This window comes from Homarus americanus, unplaced genomic scaffold, assembly GCF_018991925.1.
Source record: "Homarus americanus isolate GMGI-L3 unplaced genomic scaffold, GMGI_Hamer_2.0 scaffold49667, whole genome shotgun sequence".
Lineage (NCBI taxonomy): Eukaryota > Metazoa > Arthropoda > Malacostraca > Decapoda > Nephropidae > Homarus > Homarus americanus.
The window spans coordinates 9,258,633-9,279,511 of record NW_024738608.1 but is presented as its reverse complement, the minus strand read 5'-3'; the positions used below and the strand labels follow the sequence as shown (position 1 = coordinate 9,279,511).

The 20,879-nt window shown below is 42.7% G+C and overlaps 1 protein-coding gene across 1 annotated transcript in view; it reads left to right on the top strand.

The window, feature by feature from the left end:
* LOC121874263 overlaps nucleotides 1–20,879 on the top strand; it is a 33,109-nt gene that overhangs the window by 1,155 nt on the left and 11,075 nt on the right. The window contains exons 2-17 of the mRNA XM_042378367.1: nucleotides 2,283–2,395; nucleotides 3,002–3,198; nucleotides 4,330–4,441; nucleotides 4,895–5,113; nucleotides 5,300–5,401; nucleotides 5,553–5,636; nucleotides 7,530–7,649; nucleotides 8,341–8,463; nucleotides 9,584–9,755; nucleotides 13,239–13,407; nucleotides 13,534–13,784; nucleotides 14,107–15,735; nucleotides 17,912–18,151; nucleotides 18,297–18,613; nucleotides 18,700–18,783; nucleotides 19,610–19,816. Of these exons, the coding sequence (XP_042234301.1) occupies nucleotides 2,283–2,395; nucleotides 3,002–3,198; nucleotides 4,330–4,441; nucleotides 4,895–5,113; nucleotides 5,300–5,401; nucleotides 5,553–5,636; nucleotides 7,530–7,649; nucleotides 8,341–8,463; nucleotides 9,584–9,755; nucleotides 13,239–13,407; nucleotides 13,534–13,784; nucleotides 14,107–15,735; nucleotides 17,912–18,151; nucleotides 18,297–18,613; nucleotides 18,700–18,783; nucleotides 19,610–19,816 (4,139 nt within the window). The remainder of the gene's footprint in view (nucleotides 1–2,282; nucleotides 2,396–3,001; nucleotides 3,199–4,329; nucleotides 4,442–4,894; nucleotides 5,114–5,299; nucleotides 5,402–5,552; nucleotides 5,637–7,529; nucleotides 7,650–8,340; nucleotides 8,464–9,583; nucleotides 9,756–13,238; nucleotides 13,408–13,533; nucleotides 13,785–14,106; nucleotides 15,736–17,911; nucleotides 18,152–18,296; nucleotides 18,614–18,699; nucleotides 18,784–19,609; nucleotides 19,817–20,879) is intronic.

The window sequence follows — 20,879 nt, the reverse complement described above, 5'->3', positions numbered from 1 at the left end:
GTGAGGTCACGAAGCTTTGAAACTGCAGCCACGTCTTCTGTGCAACTACAAATTATCACAACCTGTACTCAAATGTACGAAGTTAATTACTAAAATTCTGGTGCAAACTAAGGTATGTTTATACTCGAATTAAATATTATCTTAGAAGAATTCCAACAATGCAAGTTGTATTTTCCGAAGTCGGTGACATTTTATAAGCGAAAAAAAAATTAAACGCCCTGCCTTTTCATAATCCTTGTGTAAGCATAAATCTCTCCACCTGGCAGCCAACACCCCCACCAACTTCCTCCCAATCAGCAGTGGGGGAGCAGACAGGTTGATAACGATTAATGGGATGAATTTTGCTTTTGGCGGTGCTCTTGTAAAATGTCAGACTCGACTGGAGTGACCTAGCTCAGTTGCTACCTGACCTAGCTTGGAGAAGGACGTGCCATAAGTGCTTGCGTTAGTGACCAGAGGAAATGGCTGACTTGGATTGTTGTGGGGGAAGAGGAGTGGAGTGAGGAAACGCGACCTCCTGGCCACTCTGTTAAGTCAGCTGGAAGAGTTGAGGAGTGAGATGGATGCACTCTAAAGGGGGAGAATGAAGCCCTCAGAACTGAACTCCTTCAGGTAGGTGCCCTGCCTAGCAGGACACCTGCGAAGGAGGAGCAGGCGTGGAGAGTGGTTGTCTCCAAGGGGACTAGGGTCAGACTCGGGGAAGCTGACCAGGGTGTGAAGTGCAGTAACCCCTACCAGGTGTTGGAGGAAGCTGGCAGGGAAGAAAAGAGGGAGGGAGGGAGGAAGAGAAGAGGCAGGACGGTGTGGTGCAAGGAGAGGAAAGGGCATTTGTACAAACCCTTCCCAGTGGTAAGGTCGTGGTAGTTGGGGACAGCCAGGTGAGGTTTTTAGATTGAACTTTTTGTGGAAGAGATAGGAAATGTAGGACTAGGATGTGTTTTCCTGGGGCTGGGATAGGGCATGTAGCTGAGAGTATAGATAAGGTTTTGTCAGGGGAGGGTACCAATCCAATAGTGTCTTAGTGTGGGGGGAAAACGACATAGGGAAGGTTAGGAATGAGCAACTTTTCAAGAGGTGTAGGGAGGCGCTGGGGAAGATTAGAGATAGGGGAGGGATCCCGATAGTATGTGGTGTCTTGCCTAGAAGAGGGGTTGGTCGCGAATGGCTGTCCAGGGCAATTGCTATAACTTGACTGGAAAAACATTGTGCAAACAATGGTTGGGCATTCATTGATAACTGGCAACCATTCTATGGTAACGACTACCTGTACAGTCGTGACGGAGTACACTTGTCTCGTGCGGGGGGAAAGACGTTGTCTGCATCCCTGGAGCGTGAAATTGTCACTCCAAATGATGGGGGATTTCGTCAGTAGAGAGGTCGGGGTAAGTGGGAGTAAAAAAAACGCGGATCCTGGGAAGTAAAATTCCTTACTCAGGACAAGGGGTAAAACAGGACCAGGGAAGGGTAGGTTTAAATGTATACTATACAAACGGTAGGAGCGTTAGAAATAAGACTTGCTGAGAGTGGTTGTATGTACCGAGAATGTAGACCTCATAGCAATCACCGAAACTTGGATGAATCTGGCGAGCAAAATTTTTTTATCAGAGTACCACATAGAAGGGTACAACCTTTTCACAAGGACAGGGACCATGCGACCATACCCCCCTCGGCTGTTGAGGAGCGCTTGGCAACATTCATTTTCACTCCATCTCTCTAATTACCCGCACCTTTCTGCTTTCTCACTCCATATAAGAACACAAGAACATAAGAATGGAGGAAACTGCAGCGGGCCTATTGGCCCATACTGGGCAGTCCCGTTTACACCCAACCCCTATCTACCTAGCACAATCTCTCTAAAAATGCTTTAGGTTTCGTGTTTATTAAAGACCTCTTCAGGTCATGACTCACTAATCCTGCACCCAAGAAAGGTTAACTTGACATTCCATCAGGTCAGTCATGAGACCACTAATCTCCCACACTACCTTCACCTGACATTGCATCAGGTCAGTTCAGTTACACGAGACTTCAATACTGGTGAATAACGAAATTTATGCTAGCATTTCTTAATGCTTATTAGGCTTGCTTTGTTTTTTCTCATGCTTAACAGTGCATACGCATCAGTTATTAAGGTATATCTGTACGGTAATGGGTATTTGTGTAATTTTTAAGTAACTGTATAAGAATTGCCTTATGAATATTATTTTTTTATGTACTGCAGAAGTCCTCTGCGAAATACGTTTACTTGCTAAAAACACAAGTAATAAGTACAATGTAATGTGCAGGTGGCGATGGGGAGGTGGTAGCAGTTGTGGGATTCCACTACCAGGTGCAGCAGGGAGGCTCACAGACTGTCCTCATCACTGCCATGGGGAATATTGTAACATTTTACAGAGTTGTGAGTATTGCTTATATAGTTTGATTTTTTTGGGTGAATTTTGGTTGGTCTTGCAACCGAGTCGAAAAAGATTTCTGGTCTGTAGACAGATATAGTTAGATATCTTGGGCAGTAAGTTCAGCATACAAATTAGCAGGTGGTATAGCTTATATGCAGACCATGATGTATGCATTTCAGTATGTATATAGACAATGCAATTATAAATTTCTGCATTTATATAGACTGCAGAAATAATGTTCAGTATGCATAGACAATGCATGTATACAAACAATGGTAAACAGCCCTTAGGACAGTGCCTCAAGTGCCTCATGGTTAATCCGGCACTGCTGATGGGCAACAGTTGGTCCCAACCTACTGGTTTCCCAATTGGCAGAAACAATTAACAAACCACAACCAACATTCAATGATGGATGCAGTTGCTTACCATCATTTCAAGGAAGAGCAGCAGTAGCCTGGCATATAAAAATGGTCTAGTCCATTTATTTACTGTAATGGAAGTTACATATAATAGAAATGTGGCTAAACCTTTTGTAAACGTGTGGTTATTTTATTGAATAAAATGTAGGATTATTTTACTAATATATATATTGTTGGTTCCCTATACAGGAAGGGCATGAGGTGGAAGAACTGAGTAGTGTGAGTGTGGGACAGGCGGTATCTCATCTGGGCTATGGGGAGACCTTTGCTGACCATGATGGTACCATCCAGAAAAAACGATTTCTCGTAATGTTTGGTGCTGGCAGGACCATACAGCAGTTTCATCAGATTACTGTTGGCAAAGTCTCTCCAGCCTTTGCAATTGGGTACGTAAATATTTAATGTTCGACGACAAAAAGCTGCTTCAAATATCATACCAACTACGACCAGACGATATTAGAGTAGTGTACTGTGGTGGTTACATTCTAGAAGTACATTACAATAAGTTATTGGTTTACTTGGGGATCCTTTCCATGTAAACCACTAATTCGGGTATGTTTGATTGAACCATATTTTGTAGGAGTGACACAAAAGTAGAGTAGGATATGTTCCTGCGATTAATCACGGTCAAAATTGGCAGAGCAAATAACCGCACCAAAAGGTATTCTAACAAACTTAAATGTTTTATTATATTAGCACTTGATGTATTACTCTAATCGTTCGTTTTCTCAGTGTTAGCAACGTTCTTAAAGTGCCTTGATGTCGTCAAACTATAACATTTCGTTTTTACTTATATTGGAGGTTTCACTCGTCTGTCTTGAATGCATGTGCAACCATATCGGTTATTTTTCACCATTTGAGATTTTATCTAAATATCTAGGCAAAATCTCAAATTGAAGACAAGTTCTTCTTAACCAGAATTGCATAAATATTAGCAGATATTAGGGTGTGCAGTGGAGTGGAAGGTATTGTACAGCATTGTGAACACTGCACAAAATCCACTGGCTGAAGACACGAAGGTGTTATCCAGTGTGACCCTACCAAACATCACAAGTTTCTTCCTATACAAACGCATCTGGACAAAAAGGTCATAAATCATTCACAAACAGACCAACATCCTGGACAAATATTAAGCTTAGTGGTGAAATGATTAGTATCTAATGTTGTCTTTGAATAAATGGGTTTCTTCAGAGTTTCAAGATATGGTCTGTAAAACTTTAAAGGACCTTCTCCCCTATATTCCATAAAGGGGAACTTGTACTTGGCACAAATTTTTAATTTTGTAATTTTCAGATTTTTAAACAATATTGTTTTTTCTGCATTTCATTCTGTATAATGTTCCTGAATTCGTCACTGATGTTCTAGTGGAACATCTTGAACTATTGTAATTAAAATATTTACTGTATATCCGTTTGGAAATGGCCAAGTCATCATCTGCTAGAATTGTTTATTCTCAGGCATGTTGGAATTAGCATTTAGAATTGATATGTAAAGTGGTCATCCTTTTTATTTGGCAGTATTGCCCGAGAGTGGCACGCACAAGGCACTGGGATGAAAGTGTTACAGAGTGGTGGAAGAGTCTTAATAACAATCCATCAAGAACCTCATCTCGCTGTGTACGAGCTCAAGGTAATAGCATTTTCTGTGGTGTCCAATTATTTAATTTAACCTATCATAGACAAGAGATCTGTTGTGGGTGTTTATTTTTCAATCGAGGAATGTTTCCTTCTACATTATCAACTCTTGTATATCTCCATTAGCCGGAATCCTTCAAACCCGGAACTCTCCAATAGCCGGAATTGAAATCTCTCATTTGTTCCCAAATCCGTTTTTGGGAACGATTTTCACTGCCTTTTAGAAAAATGCCATTTTTGTTTTTCTTAAATACGAAGAAAATGACTGTAAATTGAATTGGGTACTAAATTAACCAAGGTCTTAAATATGAATCATCGTTAGTGGAACGGTCATTATTGAAGGCTTTCCTGTATTTCTAATTTAATTATATTCAAAGCCTAATATTTTTTATAAATATTTGAAAAATTACTAATAGATATGTTAATGGTACATTGTTTACCACGACAGGAAGATTTCTGGTTGCGGTTCAGGATACAGAAGATACAGACATTGGCAGCACCTGTGACTTCCTGGATCATGTTCAACACAGGCTTTGAGAACTATCTGCTGACAGTCTCCCCCGACAAACTAAATATATTTGTTCAGAAAGACGCCCAATATGAGGTTCTGCAAGTTTTATTAACTAGTACTGGTTTGAAGAGTTTTGATGGCGTTTTAGCTATCACTGTAAGTAGCATTTGTGAATTGTGAAATATTGGATATAAGAAGCTATTGCAATTTAATTAAATCTATTAACTGTCTCAATAAGGTGCATTATTTATCAAGCTAGTAAATTTAATGATCAAGTAGTACTGACAATTGATAAGGTATATAGAGCTTGTCTAACTGGTCATATCCTGATCTGCTCACTAGCTGAAGTCATGTCGAGGTGAAGTGGTGCTGATCGCTGGTCAAGGGACAGATGTGGTGGGGTATGTTCTTGACCCTGTATTCCCCATGCCGCAGTTTAAAGTGGTGGGTGTTATTTGATCCCTTTGTAAGAGATGAAATTAAAATGAAAGGCATAGATCCATTAACAAAAGTGAGTCTCATTGAAATGAAATTAATGTATATAGGTACAAAATTCATATTGTAGAAATTGTTTACAATTTAATATTTTTTTCAGGCATACAGAGGTAACCTGGATGTAGGAGTGATGGATTGGGCTAAGGGCTTTGCCTATACAGATGTCTTTGATGATTCTACCAAGGTAAGTGATAATTGACTTTGTGGTTTTGGATTTGTTAAATTTTAGTTTTGAAAATTGAGATTTTAAGTGCACCAACAGGTTTATTCCTGATTTTTTGTGATAAGGTTCCTTTAAATTATTTCATTATTTGGCCTTTGACTACATTAAGTTTAGCTAAACAAAAAAGTGACCTATATTTCCACTGAAGAAATTCTCTCAAAACTATACCAGTCCAGTAACATACACGTTTTAAAATAATAAACTACCTGTATGTCTTTCCCTTGGAATAGTTTGATAAAAAATGGTCACTAGAAATTTACTTGTTCCCAGATAAATTACTTCAGAGCATGTAGGTGATGTTGCCCTCTTCCTTATAATGCAACACAAACTAATAATTTTGGACTAAGGAACATCTAGTACTGTACCTCAAACTTGTATCGTATAGGAGACTGAACATTCAGTTTTAGCTAACCATAGCAAATATAACCATAAAAGGGTAAAAATATGGATAAATCCAGGAACTTGCACAGCAATTTGACTGATGCCTCCGTGGAAAACTATTGATTTACAGTATGTAAATTTCCACTTTTCCTTGCAGTCACATTTTGCCGCCCTATCGCAATACTGTACATGGCTTTGTGAGAAGTTACAGAATCAATATATGGTTAATATTTGTTGTACACACACACACACACACACACACACACACACACAAATTAAAAATACATATACAGGGGGACCTCGTTTTACGAGAATTCGATACGAGGTTAAGGAATTTGCACCTTATTTTCACTATACCAGTGATATTGTTCGATGATACGAGAAGGGAGTACAGTGACTACTGGGGTTATACTACAGACTTTTCTGTGAAAGACATATTGATTAACGTATTAATGTACACACTTTGCACTCAGTGTACTACACTAAATGACTAAAAAAATTTGTTTGTGTAAACTGATGTTTATACTCAAATTAATCACTAACTTACAAGGATTTCAACAATGCAGGTTATATTCTACTAAATCTAGTCGGCGACATTTCATAAAATTAAAACTTTAAGCCTAAAACCTTCACCCTGGCTGGGGGAGGTGAGCTGTTGATAGCCAGGCGGCAAAGTTTACCTAGTGCTTATTTATGTCGTGTAGAGGGTTTAAATTTTTTGCTCATAAAATGTCACTATTGACTTGGCAGGATGTAACTTACTTTGCTACAATTCTTGTAAGCGTGATTAATTTGAGTACAAACATCGCATAGTTTGCACAGTTGGAAAAACAACCGTAACTCCTCATAGCTTGGCCCAGTAGCCTTCCTGGTGGAAGCTGTGACAAGTCTAATTTGGCTACAGTGTTGCTCAGTTTACCCGAATGAGTAGGCGGAACAAGCAGTGATGTGGTCTGTGAGGGCTCTCGTAACGTAGGTGTGCAGTGATGTTTGAGCGATTCAGCCAGGCTGCGCATCTACCGTCCTCCCCCCAGCCACCCTTTACTTCTCCAGTGTTTGAATCTGCTTTCCCAGATTGTCCGCTCATAATGAATGTCATTTATTTACTGTCATTCCTTTTCTCGGTGCTCAGGAATGCATCCCTATTTAACTCCTGTATTATTCGCTCTGTTATACGAACAGACTTCAAGGAACATGTTCATTCGTATCATTGAGATTTTACTGTACATATACAAGTACATAAATATAAAAGCATCCATCCTATAGCACAATATAAGTTAAATCTTGCATGAAGTAAAGCCTAGACTATACTATTTCCACGCTGACTTGGCCCGTAAGCTATACCCTTCGTCAATAGCCGATTGGTTCATAGAAAATGTTCATGTAGCTGTTCATTTATTCCTGTTCACAACTGGTAAGCTGACCTGTTACTCTCGAAAATAACATTAGGACAAAGTCAATTGTGTTTTGCAGATGGTATTGCCAACTTCTGATGGTGCAACAATGTATCTTGTGAGGACCAGGCTAGTGGAGGTTTCAGACCCTGTTGCTGTGGAGACGCTCGATCTTGGCCAGGCATTTAATGACCTCAAGGTATGGAAAATTATTCTGGGCATACTTAGTGGCACTGTAAAATAACGCAAACAAAAGTGATTTTTCTCTGCGTTTATGAGCATGCGCCCCTCCCCCCCCTGCTTCCCCCATCCCTCTGCTTCCCCCCCTCCCTCCCTCCAACAAACTCCAAGTTGACCATTCTCCACCTCGTGTGACTTAGCGTGCAGAAAGGACCTGGCCTGGCGCAGGTAGTGGGTGATGTAGTGGAGGATTACTGTTGACAGTGACTGCTATATATTTGAGGCACTTAATTACCTGTATTACATTTTTGTCTTATAAGAGAAGGTGACTTCAGGTAATGTTAGTGACCTAATGCAAGTAGTAAAGGTCACCAGAACATTATTACCTTTCTCCTAGGAGGTTTAGTTTAGTCAGCTAACCTTTTTTACTTACCAATGATAAAAGTTTGTGCGAAAATGTCTGCGTAAGTGGTTGTGCATGTGTAGGATTAAAGTATTTGTAGGATTAAAGTATTTGTGTGTATAGGAGTACAGTATGTGATGGCGTTGGAATGCATTGGACTCTCCACTACTGTACGTTTCACCTCGAGCACAAATGATTTAAGCTGTAACTGGGATGCTGCTAGTGTGTGCATGCATGCCTTTGTGTTCGGATACATTGAGAAATTCTAATAATTTATTGACGACTTTACATATTTTTCCTTCCTCAGCACGAGTACAACCGCCAAAAAAACATCATGGCTGCTGCGGAAGACAGACTGTATTATAGTGTTGTCACCAACGGTGATGTCCAGGCAGATATAACCATTAACAGAGGAATTTTTGTGACTCAGGTTAGCAAGATCCAAAATAAGTTTGCTTTACTTGGCACTCCACTAAAGAACTGGGAGTTCAAAATTCTTGAACAGAAATTTTAAACTACTCCAGTAACCCCTTTTATGTATTATACTGTATATACCCAAAATATGGTAACTGGTGTGGGTTGTGCACTTGAACACCAGTACTAATGAATGTTTATAATGACATGACATATACAGGTATTTCATAAAATTATGAAGAGTTTGAGCTACTACTTAATGTGACATACAACATTGAATGATCCCTAATATAATTATCCTGTATATGATGCTCTCAACAAAATGTGTCCTGTGATCGTCACTAGTGATGTTCACTTGAACCCTACCTGTGGCTATACAGTACCGTATTTACAATAGAAAATACTGTACTTATTTAACCAGGTTATAAACCAAAGAATTAAATTATTACTTTGACATACAGCATTGAATGCCCCATTATGGGATGCACTTCAATCTGCTCTAGTAAGTAGTGTCGCTGCCAGATGCATGATATCTCTAACCAAATTTCGTTGCTGGTTTAGTTATTTCAAAAGTTTTATCTTCACCAAACTCGGTTTCTTTACTTAGGTGTTGTTGCAGGAAAATACTGCAGTTAAGCATTTCTTCTAAATACTCGCGTGATCAGCAGTGAATATAAACCATGCCGGTGACATACATTGCCAGTTTATGAAGCATCCAGATGCGCGTTTATGTTTCTTGCTTATTCTAAAATAGTGAAATTAAATCTAGTAGTGTTAGTATCTTCTTTTTTCATTTGTACAGTATACAATATACTGTACTATTTAACTTGAGAAATGAACAGGTAGGATGAAGTCGAGGGAGCGGTTAGCTGGCAGGCTTATCGTATGCAGCTATGATGCATCTGAGCTAAAATGATCAAGGGAACCCCCTTCCGCTTAAATAACCATATTTATAGAATATATCCATGCTTGATGCTTTGGCTTCAATGAAGTGTTTACTATCGGCATTAAATTGCAATCTGTACAATCACTAGTATTTGTTTAAAGATGGAGTCTTCAACACTTGAGTGATGAGATTAATGCCGACAGCGTTGGGTGTAGGTGGTAGAACATAGTTGTAATGTGTGACCTTTCAGATACACTCCACGGAAGATCTAGAAGCTGCCAAACTTGTATTCCCTGGGACTGCGCTGGCAGGTGGAGTAACACACCAACAGTATCTGACGTACATTGCTCAGCTTGATACCCCTGGGACCATCCTGGATGATCTTCTGCACCACATCACTTATATTGAATCGACTCTGGATGGTAATTATTGACAAAGTTGTACACGTAAGTGAAACTCTTACCATGACCGTGTTACTGTGCCATCCGTGAAGGTTCAGTTTCTAGATTAATTCTCAATGTAGCGGTTCAGAGGTTGCATATGTGGAGGGTTACATAGTGCGGCATTGCTTACTATTCGTTAGGTTACTATAAAGTTCCCGCTTTGGCAGTCTACTGTCATCCATGCGGATAACCTGGCCAGTCCAGTTGGTGTCGGCAAGAATAATGGCATTTGTACTAGTCTTCCCAACGAACTCGGAGGATGGAACGTAGACTACGTTGGTGAAAGTTCTCAAGACCCTTGAAGTTCCTCCTGTAAATTACCCATGTCTGCCACATAGCAGGGTGGGAAGGACCATTGCTTGATACACAACTTTGTAGATAATTTCAGCTCCCTACAGCAGTAGAAACTGTTTCAGTCTGCCAAAGGCTCGAGATGCACATCTGATCCGATGCTGAATCTCTTCATCTGTGTCTGCAGTGGTGGACAGGTGGGAGTAGAGATACAGAAAGTGGGTAACATCAGAGAGGGTAGTACCGTTATGTTGGATGGTTGGTGGTGTATCTGAACCAGGGGCAGGTTGAAAGAATCCGTCTTGAGTACATTCTCCTCAAGGCCGAAGTGAGCAAATGCATATGTAGGTGTTAGGATCTCCTGTAGGTTGCGTTCTGTGTGATCAAGGGTGAGGTCGTCTGCATACTGAAGTTCAGTAATGGAAGCTGCTGACACCTTTGTTCTTGCCTGGAGTCTAATAATGTTGAAAATGCCTTTCATCCGATAATTAATGTCCACCCCGCCGGCTAAATTGGCACGAGTGAGGAAGGCAGCCAAGAAAATGGAAAGAGTTGGTACCAGTACACACCCTTGTTTAACCCCCTTTTGGATGGGGAAGAACTCGGACTGGGTGCCATTGTGCAGGACTGCCGTTCATGCCATCGTGGATTTGCCTCGCAATGAATTTTGGGGGGGCAGCCAAATTGCCTGAGGGTCCACCAGAGGGCTTCCCTGTTAACCAAGTCGAAGGCCTTGGTTAGGGCAATGAAAGCCACGTACAGGTCACGACGCTGTTCTCTGCACTTCTCCTGTATCTGGCGGGCAGCAAAGATCGTGTCAGTGGTGCCACGTGATGGTCTAAAGCAGTGGTTCTTAACCTTTGAGTCACGGACCCCTTTGAGAGTTTGGTGAAAGCTATGGACCCCCTCCCTAGAAAAATGTGCATAAACACAACTTTGCATGCAATGATTATACTTTATTTTATTGAAAATTCATTGCCTCATACAGTGTATGACACACACAAAGTATAGTGAATATAAATGTTAAATTTTTATCTGACCTTCAGACCCCCTGAAGCCCATCCATGGACCCCAGGTTAAGAACCCCTGGTCTAAAGCCACATTAAGATTCTGGGAGGAAGGTTTCTGCCTCGGAGTCTGTTTAGGAGGACTCTGGCAATAATCTTGCCTGCTATGGACAGCAATGAGATCCTGCAGTAGCTGCCACAGTCTGACTGGTGTCCCTTGTTCTTGTAGGTATTGACGATGGAGGCTTCTTTTAAGAGCTTGGGGATTTCCTCCTTTTCCCTTGTATTCTCCAGGAGACGGCTGGTAAGCTGCGGTCCTCCTGCTTTATGCACCTCAGCTGGGATTCCATCAGGCCCTGGAGGCTTTATTTTTCAGGTTTGATGGCAGTGGCTACCTCCTCCGGGGATGGAGGATAGCAGAGGTGGATCAGCTCTGGAAGGTGAGGGACCTGCTGGGTAGCCAGGACATCCATATCAATGTTTCTGTTGAGCAGTGAATGGTAGTGCTCTTTCCAGCACTGAAGGTCTTCTTCGTCTTTAATTAGGGAGCCACGAGTAATTGGCCAATAAAACGTTTTAGTGGAATTGAAAAACTTGCAGATCTTGTGCTGATCTGCAAATTTGTTTCACATACTTTATTTTTAAACATAGTTCTATGGATTGCAAAGTTCCCGCTGGGCCGCAGCTTTCTTCTTGCCTAGTCCATTTCTCCCTATGGTTCCCTGCCAAATGTCAGCAACTCTGGCATTGAAGTCAAGGATCACAACCTTATCTTCTCTGGTGATAAAGGTTAGCACTCTGTCGAGGTCAGCGTAAAAGTCCTCCTTGGTGTCATCTGCATCCAATGTTGGGGCGTATACACTGATGAAAAAGGTGTGACGCGAGCGATTCGGTGGGACTCGGAGCATCCTGCGGCGCTCCTTGATCCCAATAGGCATTTCAGTTAGCCTGTGTAAGATGCGTTGGCGGATGGCAAAGCCAACTATAGATGTGGTTCCTCTGCAGCAAGCTTATCCTTCCAGAAGGTACAGCCAGTCCCCCGTTCTGTGAGTCGACCCTCGTCTGGGAACCGGGACACTGATGGCTATTATGTCGATGTTATGCCTCGCCAGCGCCTTTGCCACAAGGGCGGTTTTTTTGGGACCTTCATTTGTTCGTGTCCAGAAGGGTCTTGACATTCCATTCAGCCACCATAAGAGGTTGTATTGTTCGTTTTTGTTTGGATCAGTGATTTTTATTGTATTTTTGACCGGCATAAGGATGACCTTACTGGGTGCGGTTGTCCAGTCATTTTTTGTTTTAGGCAGGTTATGTTTAAGGCACCTTTTCTAACCCCCTCTCTGTGGGGTGAGCAGAGTGGCTCCTTGAAAGGGCTGCACAGACAGAACCGGATTGCACAGTTGTCTTGATCCCAGTGCATAAATGACCATCTGTGCCGCCCATGTGCCGAGTTGTAACTTGAGACTCCAGCGGCAGTCATCTCTGCCTGTCCCTATCACTTTACGACTTTTGGGGGTATAGGGGGTTTTGAAGAGGTATGGTCTGGATGATGGCTATGCGGGAGTTGATTTGTGATGAGGCAGGAGCACAGGCTTCAATCACACATCTTTGCTCTCCCCGATCCAGTGGTGCAAGTGTTGCACCGACAGGGGAGCGAGTTGCAAGGGATGCCGATAGCCCAGTTTGTTGGGTTTCGCCTTGGTCCCCTTCCGCCGGTTTAGTCGTTGGGTTCCCATGGTGGTCACCTCTTCCGCTTATACTGCCGTTGAGGTCTTGTTGGAGTTGTGTAAGCATGTCTGCATGATGTGGGGTTACACTGCAGATTTTTCATTCGGGGTTTACTCTCGAAGCCTTATGCCTACCAATTGGCCAAGGAACACATAAATTACAGGTAGAGGAAATTACTGTCTAGAACAAACGGCTTCCTGTCCTGGCCTTGGTGAAAGGGTTAAAGTATATCTAATGACACTAACTGGTATATGAAAGTCTTAAAAAACTTCGTGGAAAATGAGATGAAAACATTGGAACTGTTTAAAGCTTGATAAGGTTACTGTGTTTCAAATGGATGAAACTGCAGTACAGGACATAAGTTAGTTATAATGATCTTGCAATTCTTACAACTTGTTAATGGCTAGTCATTACAGCCATGCTTTACTCCTGGCAGATGCGGTCTCTTCCTCGGGCACCAGCAGGATCATTGGGGGTCTCAAGACAGTGGTAGGGCCTGGGCTTCATCTCCCTACCATGCTTACAAACTCTGCTTTTGTTGGGGAAGTGCTGGACATCACAGGAAATCCATTTTCTTTAAATAACACTTTATCCTCTCTTGTTATGTAAGTACCTCTGAATTCTAAAAATGCTAAATTGATTACTAAACCATAGTTGTAGGATATATGTTTGTTCTGGAAAAGACAAAATATCAAATCTATGAAAGACGTAATTAATTTATTTTCATACAGACGAAACTATGGACTTAAGATTGGGGGAAAGAAGACCTTTACTAAGGGGATGGTTGTCAACGAACTGTATTCACTGTACATGGACGATGTTGCTGTTAGTGACCTCGTAAGCACAACAGGCAGCCAGACAATAGCAGGAGCAGTCTTCATGAATAATGTGGCAATGAGGGATATTAAGATGCACGATGGCAGCACAGTTGCAGGCATAGATCTATCAAAAGCTGTGCTTTTGGGTGAATCTGTAGTCCTAGGTAAGATCGGAGTTAATACAGTACATATAATAATAATAATCTTCAATACCGTAGAACAGTGGTTCTTAAACTGTGGGGGCGCGCCCAGAAGACTCCAAGAGCAGTCAGAAAAGTCTTTTCAGGAACTGAACGCATCTTGTACACGATTGCCCATCCCTCCCACTCTATAATAACCAAGGGTTGCATCAGGGAGGGGGGCGCGCGCGCGAGGCAAGAAAGTTTAAGAACCACTGCCTTGGATAGAAATGTTATAGTAAAAAAAAAAAACATACCATTGCACACGTTCAACTCGAAGCTTTTATGACCATTTCATCTTTTTCAGGTCGTGCATATTTCCCAAGGCTAGAAGTAGGAGGAAATGTAGAAGTAATGTCTAGTTTATTAGACGGTGTGAACCTAGACCGTCTGTTTGACAGATCTCTATCATCTGGGAGTCAGGGTGCTGGCACACTGGAATTTAACAGCGATCTGGTAATTGATTATCTTGAAGCAACAGATATAATGGGTATAAATATTCCAGATCTGCTAAATGACATAGTGCACAAAGATGAAGAATCATTTATGTCGGGCAAACTGATCGTCTCTCAGTCAGTAGTGAATGAGAAGAACCTGTACGCTGGGGATGTTAATTCCAAAGAGTTCCCAGGCAACTATCCTTTGAAGACTAATGTGCCTTTAGTTTTTACTGATCAGAAGAACTTTGCCAAAATTATTATAGATGAAGTCAAATTTGGTACCAAAGGAGTCATTGGTGATATTTCTCCTCATAGGTTTGTGACAAAAACCTCAAATCAACATATTACTGGCAAAAAAGTATTTACTCAAGGCATAGACATTGTAGGAGATTTGGACATAACAACAAAAGTCATTGATGGAGTTAATTTAGATGAATTGTTTGCTATGCAAGGGAACAAAACCATGTCCGCTGATTGGGATTTTAATGTAATATTCAAGAAACCTGTGCGAATGCCAGGAATTATATACAATGGACAAATTAATGGTATAATTTTCACGGCCATTGCCGCTGACCTTGTGTATGGTAATGATAACCCTTCAAGGATATCGGGCAGAAAAACCTTCCATGTTGGATTATCCATATCCAACTCCCATTTTACTGGCTCCTTAAATGGAGAGAGTCTAGAGTCACTAGTGACAATTGATACCGAACAAGAAATAAAAGGATTGATAACATTCCAAAAAGATGTTACCTTCAATAAACTAGTTGCGAATTCTGTAGATGGTATGGACTTGAATGAACTAATAAGTTCTGCTTTGTACCTGAACAAGACAGAACAGGTAGTGTCAGGCAAAAAGATCATGAACAATGTGTTGGTTGCCTCCCTCTTTGTGAAAGGTAAAGTCAAAGGTGTAGACTTTAAAAATGTGGTGACAAGAAGCAGTTCCCAGACATTCATAGCACCACAGACACTACATACTGCAGTGTTTTCATCCATGATGACACACATGATAGAATTCTCGGATGGTTTCAAATTGAATGGAGTAGACTTTTCAGAATTGGTTAAGAAACGTGTACCATTACGAGAAGCCGTCAATCATACAGCTGTTTTATATGTAGATGGAGAAATCGCTGTGGTTGGTACTTTGTCTGCAGAATTTATAAATGATTACAAGATTAAAGAGCTGAAAAGGAGCATAATTACAGATGATACAGATTCTGTCATAGAGAGCCCAGTAAGGTTTTCCTCGATGAATGTTGAAGGATCCATTACAACAAAGGGTAAAGTAGGAGGAAATGAACTAAGCATTAGTGCTCTTGCTGAAGCTGCTGCCAAACTAGCTGGTAACAATATATTCATTGGCAATATGGTATTCAGTAGTGTGGAATTACATGGGGATGTGGAGGTGGATGGACTGGTGGATGGTGTGGACCTTGGCCTTCTCCAGCACAATGCTGTCTACAAACACCTGGGTGAACACCAAGCTATAACTGGTGAGTACAACAAAAATTTTACATTTTACACGCACGCAAGCGCCATGCACCCCCGACCTGCACGTCCGCCCTTTCCACACGCACCACGTCCGCCCTTTCCACACGCACCACGTCCGCCCCCTTTCCACACGCACCACGTCCGCCCCCCTTTCCACACGCACCACGTCCGCACGCACACGCACCACGTCTCTTTCCACACACCCTTTCCACACGCACCACGTCCGCCCCCTTTCACGCACCACGTCCGCCCCCCATTTCCACACCACCACGTCCGCCCCCCCTTTCCACACGCACCACGTCCGCCCCCTTTCCACACGCACCACGTCCGCCCCACCACACGCACCACGTCCGCCCCTTTCCACGCACCACGTCCGCCCCTTTCCGCACCACGTCCGCCCCTTTCCACGCACCACGTCCGCCCCCTTCCACACCACGTCCGCACCCCGTTCCACACGCACCGTCCGCCCCCCTTTCCACGCACCACGTCCGCCCGTCCCCCCCTTTCCACACGCCACCACCGCACCTCTTTCCACACGCACCACGTCCGCCCCCCCTTTCCACACGCACCACGTCCGCCCCCACCACACGCACCACGTCCGCCCCCCTTTCCACGCACCACGTCCGCCCCCCTTTCCACACGCACCACGTCCGCCCCTCCTTTCCACGCACCACGTCCGCCCCCTTTCCACACGCACCACGTCCGCCCCCCTTTCCACACCACGTCCGCCCCCGCACCACCACGTCCGCCCCCCTTTCCACGCACCGTCCGCCCCCCTTTCCACGCACCGTCCGCCCCCCTTTCCGCACCACGTCCGCCCCCCTTTCCACGCACCACGTCCGCCCCCCCTTTCCACACGCACGCACCGTCCGCCCCCCCTTTCCACGCACCACGTCCGCCCCCCTTTCCACACGCACCACGTCCGCCCCCCCCTTCCACACGCACCACGTCCGCATCCGCCCCGCACCACGTCCGCCCCCCTTTCCACACGCACCACGTCCGCCCCCTTTCCACACACACGCACCACACACCACTTCCGCCGCCCGCCGCCCCCCTCCCCACCACGCATCACTTCCGCCGCTCGCTCGCCCCCCTCCCCACGTCCCCCCCCTCCCCCACACGCACAAACGTCCGCCTCCGCCCCTCCCCACGTCGCCCCCCCCTGCCCCGCCGCCCACGTCGGCCCCCCCTGCCCACGTCGGCCCCCTGCCCACGTCGGCCCCCTCCCCTCCCCCCCACGTCCCCCCCCTCCGCCCTTCCCACACGCACCACGTCCGCCGCCCGCACCACGCCCCTTGAATAATGTAAGAGTGGGATAGCGTGTTTTTGTCCAATTTATTTGTCATTGCGTTTCAATAGGGAATGTTGGGTTGACATCTGCAGCCCCCTAACATGTGCCCAAAATTCCTTGTAAAAAGTCACTAAATCCTAATTCAGTAGTTGCAAAACCCTTTCATCATATCACTCGCCTTGGGCCCTCGCCGCTACTTTTGGATTTAAATTGTTCAGAGCCATGATTAAGGGAGCAATAGAAATTGTGTGATCTGCATAGATGTGTTGCCATCTCTTGAGGCGGGCTTTCTTCAGCTGATTGATTCTTTGTTTAGTAGTATACTTTAAAAGAAAATGATGTAAATAGATAAGTAATTACCATTGCAATAAACATATTTGCCGACTAGTCATAATCCTGACAGGTCTGTCCTCTTGTTCAACCTTATTACTGCACAAACCATGTTGTACTGCTCCCCCATTATACTTATGTTTTTCAATTCCACTAATTTATGTATAAAAAAATGAAGTGATAACCGTGGTAACATTGAGATGTACTTATTACCACCGTGCTATTGTACTATTTCAGATGATACTAAAGGTTACATAATACTTCCTTGAGATAAATGTATAGTATATATCAGGTGCCTAAAAGAGAGCTCAGGTTCTCTACTGGCTCAGCCATGTTAATATTTTTATTATTCACTCTGTATAGGTTTTTCGGGCTAAATAAGCCGTTTCAATTCAAAATTCAATTAAGGTATTTTATTTAATTTTATACTAAAGGTCCCAGCCTCTTAAAATAAAATGAGTACAGAAATTTGCCAGAAATAACTTTGGTGTAGGAGTTGTGAACTCTTGGCGTACCTGCCACTCACTGTACTTCCTTAAAAAAAAGTTACTTTTCAGGTACCAAAATATTGGAGAACGGCTTCACAATAAAAGGAAACTTAATTACCAGTAGAACAAATGGTGTTGACCTGTCCACTAGACTGTTAACTCTGCACACAGACCAGGTCATCACAGCTTCTTACTCTTTCTCGGACCTCTCTGCTGAGAAAAATGTACAGTTACAAGGGTTGTTCAATAAAATAGATCTGAAACGATTGGCTTCCGGAGCACTGATGGAGAATGAGGAAATCCGTACAGGTAAGAGTGGTTGTTACACTAAAGGCTATCACAGTACTCCAACATAAACCTGTTTTCTATGGCTTAAGTTTTTTTGAATATTAAATGAAGATTCAATTGGAGCTTAATGACCTCGTTCACGAGTTTTTCTTATCTACTGCCTTAGGGAAAGTGAGATTTACAAATGGCATCATGGTAAGAAACTTAGAACTACGAAAGTCCCTGAATGGGATAGATGTTGCTGAAAATTTGGTTGATGCTGTGAGGCTGCAGGACAGTGGAGTGGTGGTTACAGGCAGGAAAACCTTCATGGCCAACACCAGGTTCAAGAGTCTGCTTGTAGAATTCCTAAATTCGGTTTACCTGGATGCCTTCTTTGCCAACGTTGTGACCAGAAATGCAGCACACACAATATCGGGAGCAGTTACTGTATATGGGGTGGTGTCTGCACCCTGGGTCACGGTCCAGCACCTGACTGTCCATGTGGGTATAGTACAGTACTTGTATTCTTTGATTTAAGAAATATTGATTAATGTAAATGTTTTACTTACTGAAATTTTGTTTTCCAGGGTTCAATTGATGGCATTGACTACAAGAAACTGAAAGCTGGTGCAGTGTATCTCTCGGGGGAACAAAACATTAATGCAGAACTGGTAAGGTTAAGGCAAGCTGTGTAGTGTAACTGAACTGAGTATTGCCCTCAATTTTTTATAAACTTCAATTAAAGTACTCCTTGCCCACCTATAGTATAAGCTAGGCACCTGCATGTGTTTTAATCTCTCCGTAACTGAGGTGCTGTAGAGGAGGCACCAGTCTGTTGGCCTTTCGTCAATTTTCAATCCACGGACAAAATCTAGCATATTTCAGGGATCAGACGGGTGACTACTCCAAACAGGGAAGCACCTTGCTCCTGAAGGTGTTACGGGGGATGGACCATCTACATATCTGAACGACCTTCTTAGAAGACCTAGCTTAGTTGCTAGTCGCCTTCTCACAATGTTCCAAGAATTTTTTTCAACATCCACCCCAAGTCCTTGTTCATATCATGTACTGTACTGCAGTACACTGAATTAAGCCTATACAGTACACTACTTTGCAATTTCTTACAGCCCCATCAGTTAACCTTAGTTCCATGTTGACTAATGGTGGTCAGTGTCCTGGATTCAAGGCACATCTTTTCATATATCTGAAGTGAATTTCTTCATCCTAGTTATTTCTCACAAAATACAGTACGAGTAATTTCATGTCCATCAAACACTGTATCACAATAAATAAGGCAAATTGGAACCCTAAGCGTTTTCCGTTTAATCTTCACAAATCACTTTAGTGTTACTTACATTTGTGATATTTGAGTTGTACAAATTTCACCATTTGATCACCTGAAAGATAATATGGTTGTAGTGCCAGAGATGTAGGGGTAGACACTGGTAGGGAACCATTTTTTGGTATTATTTTAAACTTGTGAAACTCTCATTACAGGTGTTCTTGCACAGCATCTCCGTAAGAGGAAACCTTGAGGCAGTGCTCCTTAACTCGTACAACTTAGCTCAAGAGTATTTGACCACCACCACAGAACAGACCATCATGGTTAATGCCACTCTCGGCAGCATAACTGCAACTTACATTGATGTTACAGGAACAGTCAATTCTTTTTATCTCTTTAGAGAAAAGACGAATACATTACTGGTAAGTTCCTTTTAACTTCAATGGATGCTCTAGTGCTTTTGTAGTACTGTACAGGTAAAAAGAATCCCTTGAATGCTTAGGAAGTGGATGTCTATCACGTTGAATTAGACTAGGTTATAATAATTTAAGAGGTTATGGCAGCTATAATTATTTGAACTGTTAGACATTTGACGAAATTGTGATACTGTAATGATGAACTTGCTGAAGCAGTTTTGAGATGATTTAAAGGTAAAAAAAAAAGTTATTTTATACTTAATACATTAGAACTTCAACCTCATATGCACCTTTGGGGCCAATTGTATAACATTCATATGAATCTTAAAAATTTGAGTAACTTACTGTGGATGCAATGAACCTTGGGATAATAAACCCAAAATATCCGGTACAGTACAGTGATGTCCCCATTAGCCGGAACAATTGGTGCAGAGCACTTGCAGGGATGAGAGATTTCCGGCTAACCAGATGACTTTCTCAAACCCTGAAAATTGTTTATCCCAAATCTTTTCCACCCTGTTACTGGGAAAAGTTCGGGTGGATGGTTGAGTGTGGGTGGGTGTGGGAGGGATGGGGGGGGGGGTTGTTTTCTGTGATAAAGCCATAATTTTAAGCAGCATATTACTGTTCTCATTTTGCACTAAATGAACCAAGATAATTTGAGTATGAACATCCCTTATTTTGCACCATACTTAATATTTTCAGTAATTAACTTAGTACATTTGAGTACAGGCTGTGATAATTTGTGGTTGCTCACCAGTTGTGGTTGCAGATACGAAGCTTCGTGACCTCACTAGTGTATAATGCATCTCCATATGCCCTGGTTTATTCATTGATCAGTTGTCAAAGTGCAAATGTAGCCCAGTCGAGCCGTACTGTATCATTTGATTTTAAAATAGGAATTGTATTGTAAAATGTTTGGCAAGTTAAAAAAACACACACGGGAATTAAGACCACAAGTATCCAGTGAGGGTGTTTTGTGTGACTGCATGGAAGCAAATTAAGAGATCTGTTGAGGAGCTTATCGCTTGGCAACACTTGGTGTATGTTACCACTCCATCTCTTATCA